General features: G+C 41.0%; 1 protein-coding gene across 1 annotated transcript; it reads left to right on the forward strand.

Moving 5' to 3' along the window:
• Positions 1–3,668: 3,668 nt before the first annotated feature.
• On the forward strand, positions 3,669–11,388 carry LOC129815935 (cAMP-dependent protein kinase type II-alpha regulatory subunit-like). Its single transcript, XM_055870148.1, has 10 exons — positions 3,669–4,376; positions 5,002–5,043; positions 5,189–5,328; positions 5,980–6,086; positions 6,329–6,482; positions 6,563–6,664; positions 6,866–6,940; positions 7,028–7,093; positions 7,256–7,394; positions 10,532–11,388. The coding sequence occupies exons 1-10, from the start codon at positions 4,136–4,138 to the stop codon at positions 10,654–10,656; spliced, it is 1,191 nt and encodes a 396-aa protein (XP_055726123.1). The 5' UTR covers positions 3,669–4,135; the 3' UTR covers positions 10,657–11,388.
• The last annotated feature ends 248 nt before the right edge of the window (positions 11,389–11,636 follow it).

Here is an 11,636-nt window from a genome sequence, read left to right on the forward strand (position 1 = left end):
ACTCCATCATTCTTAAATGGAAGAAGTTTGGAACCACCAAGACTCTTCCTAGAGGTGACTGCCCGGCTAAACTGGGGCTCCCGAGTGGTACAGCGGTCTAAGGCACTGCATCTCAGTACTAGAGGCGTCACTACTGTCGTGGCAATTTCCTGTATTACCAAATGATGAGAGAGCAAACCACACACACCAGTCAGAGTTATACTTAAACTTCACCTTTAATAATCATTAAGCTTTTGCAATAGCATTTGACTTTCAACATTTCAGTATCTCTAATTAAATAGTTGAGAGTGGCCAACATAATGGCAACTGAGATCTTTTATAGCAAAAATCCACCCCCTAGTCGACATGACAAACCACAGATAATAGGAACTGCTTCACAAAGAAAGACTTTTACTTGAGAGAGGAGTATCCCATAGCTAGACAGCATTCGCTATAAGCTATCGTTCAGTTTGGTCTCCTAAACAAGGTTCTAATCTCATCCTTGGTACTTCACTGTCTACCAAAACATTACCTCATCCAATGGCATATAACAATTGTCAATCCTAGATACTCCCAAACCTGGACAAACTCACTGAAGACAGTGAGCCTCTTAGGTCAAATACTAGGTCAAGATAAGGGCAACCTCAGAGGGGACATACAATGGTTCCAGACACAGCCATACTCTTTCCCCCAATGAGAAAAGTAGGGAGTGACTGGCGTACAGACATTGTATGAGATAACTAACTGGTTCCCCATTAATAACGCCATCCCTTCACATGGTTTAGGAATAGTTACAGACACATTCCCATAAGAAGACAATGTTCCATTCTGTCCTCCTCCCCATCTGATATTCTACATAGCACCACATGGTTTAACTTCTTATGGCTGCAGCCCGACGCCGGTAAACTTATGACAACAGCCAGCTCAAGTGGAGGGCGCGAAATTCAAAAGATATTTTTTTTAAATATTTAACTTTCACACATTAACAAGTCCAAGACACCAGATGAAAGGTGCACATCTTGTGAATCAAGCCAACATGTCCGATTTTTAAAATGTTTTACAGGGAAGACACAATATGTAAATCTATTAGCTAACCACTGTCTTTCAGGCCCCGCTGTCTTTCAGGCATTTTCACAGGTTGCGTGTAATATGTGTGTGTGTGTGTGTGTCTGTGTGTGTGTGTGTGTGTGTGTGTGTGTGTGTGTGTGTGTGTGTGTGTGTGTGTGTGTGTGTGTGTGTGTGTGTGTGTGTGTGTGTGTGTGTGTGTGTGTGTGTGTGTGTGTGTGTGTGTGTTCAAACACAAAAATCATTAGTCATTGCGGATGTTGACTGTCACAACATGTAGAGGGCATTGTCTCATGTCTGTAAGTGTCATCATGTAGCTATGTAAATAAATACAATTAAATATGAAATCATGATCTATCCCAGTTTCCAAGTAAAACCTCCTATTACATTTTTTTATTTGACATTTTATTTCACCTTTATTTAACCAGGTAGGCTAGTTGAGAACAAGTTCTCATTTACAACTGCGACCTGGCCAAGATAAAGCACAGCAGATTGACACATACAACAACACAGAGTTACACATGGAATAAACAAACAAATAATACAGTAGAAAAAAGAAAAAAGTCTATATACAGTCTATATACAGTCTATAATTACCCGAAGTAATTACAACATAGCAATTAAACACTGGAATGATAGATGTGCAGAAGATGACTGTGCAAGTAGAAATACTGGGGTGCAAAGGAGCAAGATAAATAAATAAATACAGTATGGGGATGGGGTAGTTGGATGGGCTGTTTACAGATGGGCTATGTACAGGTGCTGTGATCTGTGAGCTGCTCTGACAGCTGGTGCTTAAAGCTAGTGAGGGAGATATGAGTCTCCAGCTTCAGTGATTTTTTGCAGTTTGTTCCAGTCATTGGCAGCAGAGAACTGGAAGGAAAGGCGGCCAAAGAGGGAAATGGCTTTGGTGGTGACCAGTGAGATATACCTGCTGGAGCGCGTGCTACAGGTGGGTGCTGCTATGGTGACCAATGAGCTGAGAAAAGGCGGGGCTATACCTAGCAAAGACTTGTAGATGACCTGGAGCCAGTGGGTTTGGCGGCGGATATGAAGCGAGGGCCAGCCAACGAGAGCATACAGGTCGCAGTGGTGGTTATTATATTGGGCTTTGGTGACAAAACGGATGGCACTGTGATAGACTGCATCCAATTTGTTGAGTAGAGTGATGGAGGCTATTTTATAAATGACATCACCGAAGTCGAGGATTGGTAGGATGGTCAGTTTTACGAGGGTATGTTTGGCAGCATGAGTGAAGGATGCTTTGTTGCGAAATAGGAAGCCGATTCTAGATTTAATTTTGGATTGGAGATGCTTCATGTGAGTCTGGAAGGAGAGTTTACAGTCTAACCAGACACCTAGGTATTTGTAGTTGTCCACGTATTCTAAGTCAGAACCGTCCAGAGTAGTGATGCTGGACAGGCAGGCAGGTGCGGGCAGTGATCGGTTGAAGAGCATGCATTTAAGAGCAGTTGGAGGCCATGGAAGGAGAATTGTATTGCATTGAAGCTCGTCTGGAGGTTAGTTAACAGTGTCCAAAAAAGGTCCGGAAGTTTACAGAATGGCGTCGTCTGCGTAGAGGTGGATCAGAGAATCACCAGCAGCAAGAGCGACATCATTGATGTATACAGAGAAGAGAGTCGGCCTGAGAATTGAACCCTGTGGCACCCCCATAGAGACTGCCAGAGGTCCGGACAACAGGCCCTCCGATTTGACACACTGAACTCTATCAGATAAGTAGTTGGTGAACCAGGCGAAGCAATAATTTGAGAAACTAAGGCTGTTGAGTCTACCAATAAGAATGTGGTGATTGACAGAGTGGAAAGCCTTGGCCAGGTCGATGAATACGGCTGCACAGTAATGTCTCTTATCGATGGCGGTTATGATATCGTTTAGGACCTTGAGCGTGGCTGAGGTGCACCCATGACCAGTTCTGCATAGCGGAGAAGGTACGGTGGGATTCGAAATGGTCGGTAGTCTGTTTGTTAACTTGGCTTTCAAAGACCTTAGAAAGGCAGGGTAGGATAGATATAGGTCTGTAGCAGTTTGGGTCTAGAGTGTCTCCCCCTTTGAAGAGGGGGATGACCGAGGCAGCTTTCCAATCTTTGGGAATCTCAGACAATACAAAAGAGAGGTTGAACAGGCTAGTAATAGGGGTTGCAACAATTTCGGCAGATAATGTTAGAAAGAGAGGGTCCAGATTGTCTAGCATATGTACATGCTGTGTGGCTCACATTAGGCTGTTGTGTCTTTTGAAAGTGACATCAAATATGCATGTCGGTTGGACAGGTCCATAGTAATACTGTATACTAGAAAATAGTTGATAAAGCTCCCCTTCCCAGAAATGAATGACTGTAATAGCCTACTTCAGACCACAGATAGAGCACCTTGCGTCAACGTCCGATACACAATTGGCCTAGGTTAGACTGGAATGAACTACATTTGATCTGAAAGTTTTGACAACCTAGTATACCCGGTCAATACTTTCCGATGCACTGCTTCTGGTCTAAATGGGGAAACCGGTAGCCCTGTCAATGAACCAGTCGACGCGGACGGGGGTGGGGTAAAGGTTGGTGGGTTTCGCCAGGGGGGCAGAACCGCGCTGTGTGCATTTATCAAAGTAGGCCATGCATTATGTCAGACATTAACTCCTCTTCAAAAGGCTACAATGCAAGGAGGTCGGTAGATTGGTTAAAATGTATTTGTTTGATAGCTGTCATTGGTAGTTTTTAGTAAATGTATTTGTTTGACATTTAACCTACTTTGATATTTGCCATGGCTGCTGATCATTGATCTGGCTCTCTTTATCCTCACAAAGTCTTGGCAACATTGGGGGATGGATGCATTTGATATTGGACAGACATTGAAGGTTATATTCAAATGCTATTGTATTTTTAATACTCAGGCTATTTAGCAGTCTTTATGAGTTCTTACATTTTACAAATCCCTGGTCTTGGAAATTCTTGATTAGTACAGAGTTCTATTATTTTCTTAGGCCTATTGCTATGGATTAGACAGATAGTTTCATTCAAAATTGTATTTTTAAACTTGTTAAAGATAATTTATAGGCTCGGCCTATCATAGTTCTGTGATGAGCATCGAGATACCTGCTGGCTTGACTGATTTGCTGCAAGGATACACTGTGGAGGTACTACGGCGCCAACCGCCAGATTTGGTTGAATTCGCAATCCAATATTTCACGCGTCTACAAGACAGCCGAAAACACGACAGACATGTCAAAGAAAGCCTAGCCGATTCTACACTGGAAGGGGTGGCTTTTGATAGTATTTCAGTTGAATCAAATGAAGATGAAGACTCTGATGATGCCTATAGTGAGTGACATTTTTAATCTCTATTTGGCCACTATTTTTGCAATATTCTTCATGATTTGATTATTAAATCTATTTTAAAAGATTTTCTCATCTGTATTTGTATTATAACCTTTTTACTCTAAATTATAATAACTTTTTTTACTCTCACATAATAGGCTACACAAGCGCACAGAATGCATAAGGAACCATTATCTCATGGTATTATGAAGCCATTTTTTAAGTCAACTGCACACCAGTTGAATGGGTTCTCATCAAAGTAACGTGAGGGCCTGTGTAGTCAGGATTTTCTATTTCATTGCCAGAGGTTATCAGATTATAGGACTGCAGTGTTTTAGCCTACTGAATAGCTATTTGTCCTGAATTATTTCAGAATTATTCAGTAGTCTATTTCTAACAAAATAATACAAGTTTGTTTGTGGGTATCTTTGCCTCTTGATAAATCGGTTTCTGTGCCCTGACAAAAAGTCATGACAGAAAATAAGAGGGAAGAATCTGGTATGGCAGTAGGGGGATGGTCATGCACTGTAAGCTAAAGTGTGTCAATGGATCCATCAGAACAACTAATATTGATGTTCAGTGGGAGCAACTTAATTTCTAGTGCTGAAACATTTCTCTGTCTCGATAGTGCCCCCCTCCAACCCTAATAAATACAGTCGCAGACAATCTGGTGAGTGTCATCCTTTGGTTTTACATCCATTATATGCTGTGTATGAAGAATATTATTTCAGTCTCACTTGTGTGTTAGTTACAACATTCCCTTTGAGTGTATTTGTTTGTCCCCAGTGTGTGTCACAGTCATTTTGCTCCCCCAGTCTGTGCAGAGGCCTACAACCCAGATGATGATGAGGATGAGGACTTTGAGCCGCGGGTGGTACACTCCAAATCAGACGAGCAGCGTCGCAGACTCCAGGACGCCTGCCGAGACATTCTACTGTTCAAAACTCTCGACCAGGTAAAGTATTGTATGTAGTCCTGTAAGGGAGTGCGTAACTGGTGTCAGGGAAGTCAGGCGCAGGACAGCAAAACTGGATAATCAACGGAGCAGTTTTATTCATAAACCCACCGGTAACCAGAACCACAAACAAATGGGTACAAAATCCGTCGCTCACCAGAGAAAACATGCACATGCACTTACAATAAACAATTCCACACAAAGACATAGGGGGAACAGAGGGTTAAATACACAGCATGTAATGAGGGAAATTGAGACCAGGTGTGTGAGAAGTCAAGACAAAAACAAATGGAAAATGAAAAGTGGATCGATGATGGCTAGAAGACAGGCGACGCCGACCGCCGAGCGCCGCCCGAACAAGGAGAGGAACCGACTTCGGCGGAAGTCGTGACAAGTCCTTGTAAGCCACTGAGAGTAATTCATTCTAAGTCAGTGAGAGTAACTTGTAAGTTAAAAGTAATAGCGCTTACTCTTTTATCTTTTTATCTTTTGTTCGGTTATGAACTAAACAAGCCACCTCTCAATAGAGACAATACACATTAGAGATTGTATAGATTCATTTGTGTGATACTTGCTGGGTGTCCCAGTTTAGTATACAAACAAACACACATGGTCCTCTTCTAATGTGTGACTGTTGTTTCTCTCCTTCAGGAGCAGTTCTCAGAGGTTCTGGATGGCATGTTTGAGGTGTTGGTCAAACCACAGGAGCACATCATAAACCAGGGGGAGGATGGAGACAACTTCTATGTCATAGAGCGGTGTGTGTGTGTGTGTGTGTGTGTGTGTGTGTGTGTGTGTGTGTGTGTGTGTGTGTGTGTGTGTGTGTGTGTGTGTGTGTGTGTGTGTGTGTGTGTGTGTGTGTGTGTGCGTGTGCGTGTGCGTGCGTGTGTGTTGAATCTATCATTTTGTTCTGTTTGAGGAGCATTAGGCCTAATCATGTGAATGTGATGTTCTCTGATTCCTCTGGTGTCCTGTGTACCTCTCTCTCTGTCTGCTGTAGGGGTGTGTATGACATTATTGTGCTGATTGATGGAGTTGGAAAGTGTGTGGGAAAGTATGACAATAAGGGCAGTTTCGGGGAGCTGGCTCTCATGTACAACACCCCACGCGCTGCCACTATCATGGCCACCCAGGAGGGGGCACTGTGGGGACTGGTGAGTCACAGTAGTGTGTGTGTGTGTGTTTAATGTGTATCTATGAGAGATGAGTTGTAACCTTTATGTGAATGTTTTAGGATCGGGCCACATTCCATAGACTCATAGTGAAGAACAATGCCAAGAAGAGGAAGATGTACGAAGCCTTCATTGAGTGTGTACCCGTTCTAAAGTCTCTCGAGGTGTGTGAATGTCTGTTTTATTTGACCACAGAATCGTTTTTGTGTCCTTTACAATCAAAAGTGTACTATGTATTCAAAGTACAACATAAGAGAAGGTACGTGAGAGGCTCACATTATAAACAATCCACACTCAGAATGCATTTAAAGATCGATGTATACTTTTATCACACCATCTTCTGTCCTCGTCTTGCTTTTCCTCAGCTCTCTGAGAGGATGAAGATTGTTGATGTCGTGGGAATGAGAGCGTTCAAAGATGAGGAGTGCATCATAACACAGGTATTATGGCTTTTTATTGTACAGTTCATCTAAGATTATTCTTTACTTCAAACCACTGCTTCTTCTACTGCTTTTCTACACTTTTAGGGGCAGAAGGCAGATTGTTTCTACATCGTGGAGTCGGGCCAGGTGAAGATCATGATAATAAGCAAAGTAGGTGTACATGTTTTGCTCTTCACTTGGGTGTGTTAGACTTACTCTATAAATAATGACTTTGCTGTGGGTACCTGCGGCAAGGAACTGACTGTACTGAATGTATGCCTCTAACGTCATTGGAATGTGGTACAACACTCAGCTGTATGTCTCCCTACCTAGACTAAAGCAGGACAGCTGGACAATGCAGAGGTGGAGATTGCACGCTGCTCTAGAGGCCAATACTTCGGAGAGCTGGCTCTGGTCACCAACAAACCACGTGCAGCATCCGTCTATGCTGTAGGGGACACCAAGTGCTTGGGTACGTTGTACACACATACAGCGAGCTCCAACAGTGAGCTCCAAAAGTATTGGTACAGTGACACATTGTTTGTTGTTTTGTTTCTATACTCCAGCATTTTGGATTTGAAATGATACAATGACTATGGGTTTAAAGTGCAGACTGTCAGATTTAATTTGAAGGTATTTTCATCCATATCAGAAGAACCGTCTATAAATAACAGCACTTTTTGTACATAGTCCTCCCCATGTTAGGGCACTAAAAGTACTGGGACAAATTCACTTATATGTGTATTAAAGTAGTCAGTTTTGAATTTGTGTATTAAAGTACAAAGCTTTGTACTTTAATAAAATGTGTATTAAAGTACAAAGTTTTGAATTTGGTCCCATATTCCTAGCATGCAATGAAGCTCGTGACTCTACAAACTTGTTGGATGCAAGTTTTGGTTGTGTTTCAGATTATTTTGTGCCTAATAGAAATGAATGGAAAATAATGTATTGTGTCATTTTAGAGTCACTTTTATTGTAAATAACAATAGAATATGTTTCTAAACACTGCTACATTCATGTAGATGTTACCATGATTGCGGATAATCCTGAGCGAATCGTGAATAATGATGAGTTAGAAAGTTACAGACGCACAAATATCATACCCCCAAAACATGCTAACCTCTCACCATTACAATAACTGTCTCTCTGTCTCTAAAGCAGTCAGAAATGAATAGATCAGGGAGTGTTTTCAAACAGGGGGGAATTCCCTTTTAATGTACTTCTCTCTTCATGCGTACTCTGTATTCTGACCTTGAATTTAAGCATGAGAATAGCATGCTATTCACCCGCAATTCGTTTGGGGTAGGAGATCTAAGAAATTAAGGTGTGACGTAAGTGTGTTTACAGATACGCCATATTCTGACTTTGACTTAATTTCCTCATAATTCCACCACCTTTACGCGTGAGTAAACCATGAATACGGTTGAGCAAACCTGCCAGTTCCAAGTGGAAAAAGCATCTACTTTCTTTTTTTCTGCAATTGTTTTAGATGATTTTTACTTATAATCTCTGGAGACGAATGTGAAACCAGTCATATGGAAGCAAACTGAAAATCATATCAACATTACATGTATTGCGGACCCTTTTCCACAATGAAGTAGGATATAAATAGCTGTGCCATTATTCCGAAGTGCACACGAGCAGTGTGGTCAGCCTATAACATGCTGACCGGACTGGACATGTCGCTTGCAGGTTGCAAAATAAATGTAGGAATATATGTTATTCAATTATTGCACCCACACTGCTCGCACGCGCTAACGAGCGTCTGCATTGCCAAAGGCTAAAATAGAAGTCATTCCTATTTCTGACGCAGATCACGCTGCAAGTCCTGCCTTCACCATATAAATTCAAAGATGAAAAAGCATGGAAGAAGAAGAGATGACTAGAAATGATTCGGTTGACCGTTTTATGTGTGGATTAATTGTCGGAGTAGCGGACCTTGTGCATTTCAGGTAAAATAACAACTCAATGTTAATATCCCAGGACAAATTAGCTAGCAACAGCAAGCTAGCACATGTTGATTTTGTCCACCCACACCAGAAGCGATCAGGACATGCTGGTTGAAATATCAAAACGAACTCTGAACCAACTATATTAATTTGGGGACATGTCGAAAAGCATTAAACATTTATGGCAATTTAGCTAGCTTTCTTGCTGTTGCTAGCTAATTTGTCCTGGGATATAAACATTGGGTTGTTATTTTACCTGAAATGCACAAGTTCCTCTACTCCGACAATTAATCAGATCAAAGGGTAAACCAAGTTTGTTTCTAGTTATCTCTCCTCCTTCAGGCTTCTTCTTCGTTGGACTTTATATGGCGATTGGCAACCAACTTTAAGGTACATTACCACCACCAACTGAACTGGAGGGTGGACCTCAGTTCATCTTTCAAACACCCACATGGTTATATGCTCCTTAAAAACCAATGAGGAGATGAGAGAGGTGGGACTTGCAGCGCATCAAGTGTCACAAATAGAACCAAGTTCTATTTTAGCACCTGGCAACGCAAACGCTCATTGACGCTCGCGAGCATTGTGGGTACAATGATTGAATAACATGTATGTGTAAATTTATTTTGCAACGTGAGCGGTGTGATCAGCATGTAAGACGTTGGGGGGTTAGTCATACCATGGATCATTTAGCTAGTCAAAAAGACAGTCAAAAAGCAAATCTTAAGGAATAAGGTTTTGAAGTCTGTCCAATATCTAGGAGATACAAGAAAGCTCAGGAAATATTTGTGTTTGTTTGGCACATATTTAACCCCTTATTTTTATTGGCACAAAACTATTTCCATACTTCTATTAATTTGTGTGGGCAACCTTCAGACGAGTCCTGTGAAACTTGTGGAGTCGTAGAGAAAAACGGTGGCTAATATTTAACATGATAGAAATAGGAAAAGGAACATGTGGGTAGCCTATAATTAAGACATTCGAAGGTGCCCATCTCTGGAAGTTAAAAGGCCGTACATTTTAAATTCTGCATAATGGCACAGCATTTCATAAACTTTACTGTGGGAAAGTTGATATGTTGATATGCTTCAGTTTGCTGCCAATATGACTGGTTTCACATTTGGCTCGTGATTTTAAGGTAAAATAAAGGCTATCTAAAACAAGTGTCATTTATATTTGCAATTCTGTTATCCAAACAGATTACTCATTTACCTAGCTCTTATCAAATTGTAAATTACAGTGCATGGAGAATGCTGTTATTTCTATTGGGAAAAAAATAAAGTAGATGCTTTTTCCACATGAAACAGGTAGGTTGGTGAGACCTTAATAGGTGCCTCGCGTGTAAAGGAGGTGGAATTATGAGGGAATTAAGTCAAGGTCAGAATACGGTGTATCTGTAGACACGCCTCCACCACACTTTCATTTATTCAATCTCCACCCAAAACGAATTGCAGGCAAATTGCATGCTATTCAAAGTCAGAATACGCATAGAGAGAAAAGTACATAAAAAGGGATTTACGCACGCTTAACTCAGGTCAGAATGAATAAAGGCCCAGCAGATCAGTTTGGGTCTGTTTAGCTTTATCAGCTTTTTATTGTTTGACTTGACTTGCACTCCCTCCTTTTTTCTCTCTCTTTCCTCCTACACCCCGCCCCCCAGTAATAGATATTCAGGCGTTTGAGCGTTTGCTGGGTTCCTGTAAGGAGATTATGAAGAGGAACATTTCCCAATACGAGAACCAGCTGGTAGCTCTGTTTGGTTCTAGTGTAGATTTGAAACATTAAAGTATAATTGTAATAAACAGCACACTAACACAATCCAACAGAGTGCTTCCTAAACACATACTAGCTTTACATACTTACACATATTTGTTGACATTTAATTGTACAATCTACTGGACCTGATTTAATAATTGATATCAATGTTACAATGTGAACTGTCTCAAATTACTTTGATCATTTTGTTTATATGTAGTATTTTCCTTTTTTGACTATTGTTGTGGAAGTATCTGTATTGTTCACCGTGTTGGCTTGGTAATTTTTCATGCATGTTAGCCCAATTTATTGATAAATCTAGCCCAATAGCTTCCACACAAACAGATGCAGTTTTTGTACAGAAATTGCCTTGAGGTCAAAGGTCCATCAATCAAATATTAATGTCCTTTGCTTTGATATGGAAATACTTTTCATCTGCAGATGGGGAGATTTCATAAATGTAATCCCTAGTCAAAATGTTGTCAATAAAGTAAATGGAAGTAGGTATTTTGCAATGATTTTTGCAGTTACCTTTTTAATTGAAGCAGTTTAAACTGTGCTGTGTTACTGATGTGCTGGATGGCACTGGAGTTTATTGAACTTCAGGTGATGTGATAGCCAAGTGTCGGTGTGTGTAAGGACTTGGACCAACATGTTACTGTATACAATTTCAATACACAGTCACCCCTTTGGTAGACACTATCAGTGATGAAATCCTATCAAACTATAGAATGTTACCATAATGGAATGCATTTGCAAACATTTGACAATGGGCGAGTTCACCTTGGATAGGCAGAGTTTGCACATTTTAGACAATTCCATTGGTCCTTAACTGAAATCACCCACCCGGGCCATGCAAAACGAACTGGCTGACTGAAGGGGAAAAATCACGGAATCCACTACCACATCCTATCAATATGTTACATTAACCTAACCCAACTGTTAGGAATGCAGAAGTAAACTTCTACTGAACTGCAACAGAATATACATCCCCAGCATAAAAGAAATGT

This window comes from Salvelinus fontinalis, chromosome 18 (assembly GCF_029448725.1).
Source record: "Salvelinus fontinalis isolate EN_2023a chromosome 18, ASM2944872v1, whole genome shotgun sequence".
Classification (NCBI taxonomy): domain Eukaryota; kingdom Metazoa; phylum Chordata; class Actinopteri; order Salmoniformes; family Salmonidae; genus Salvelinus; species Salvelinus fontinalis.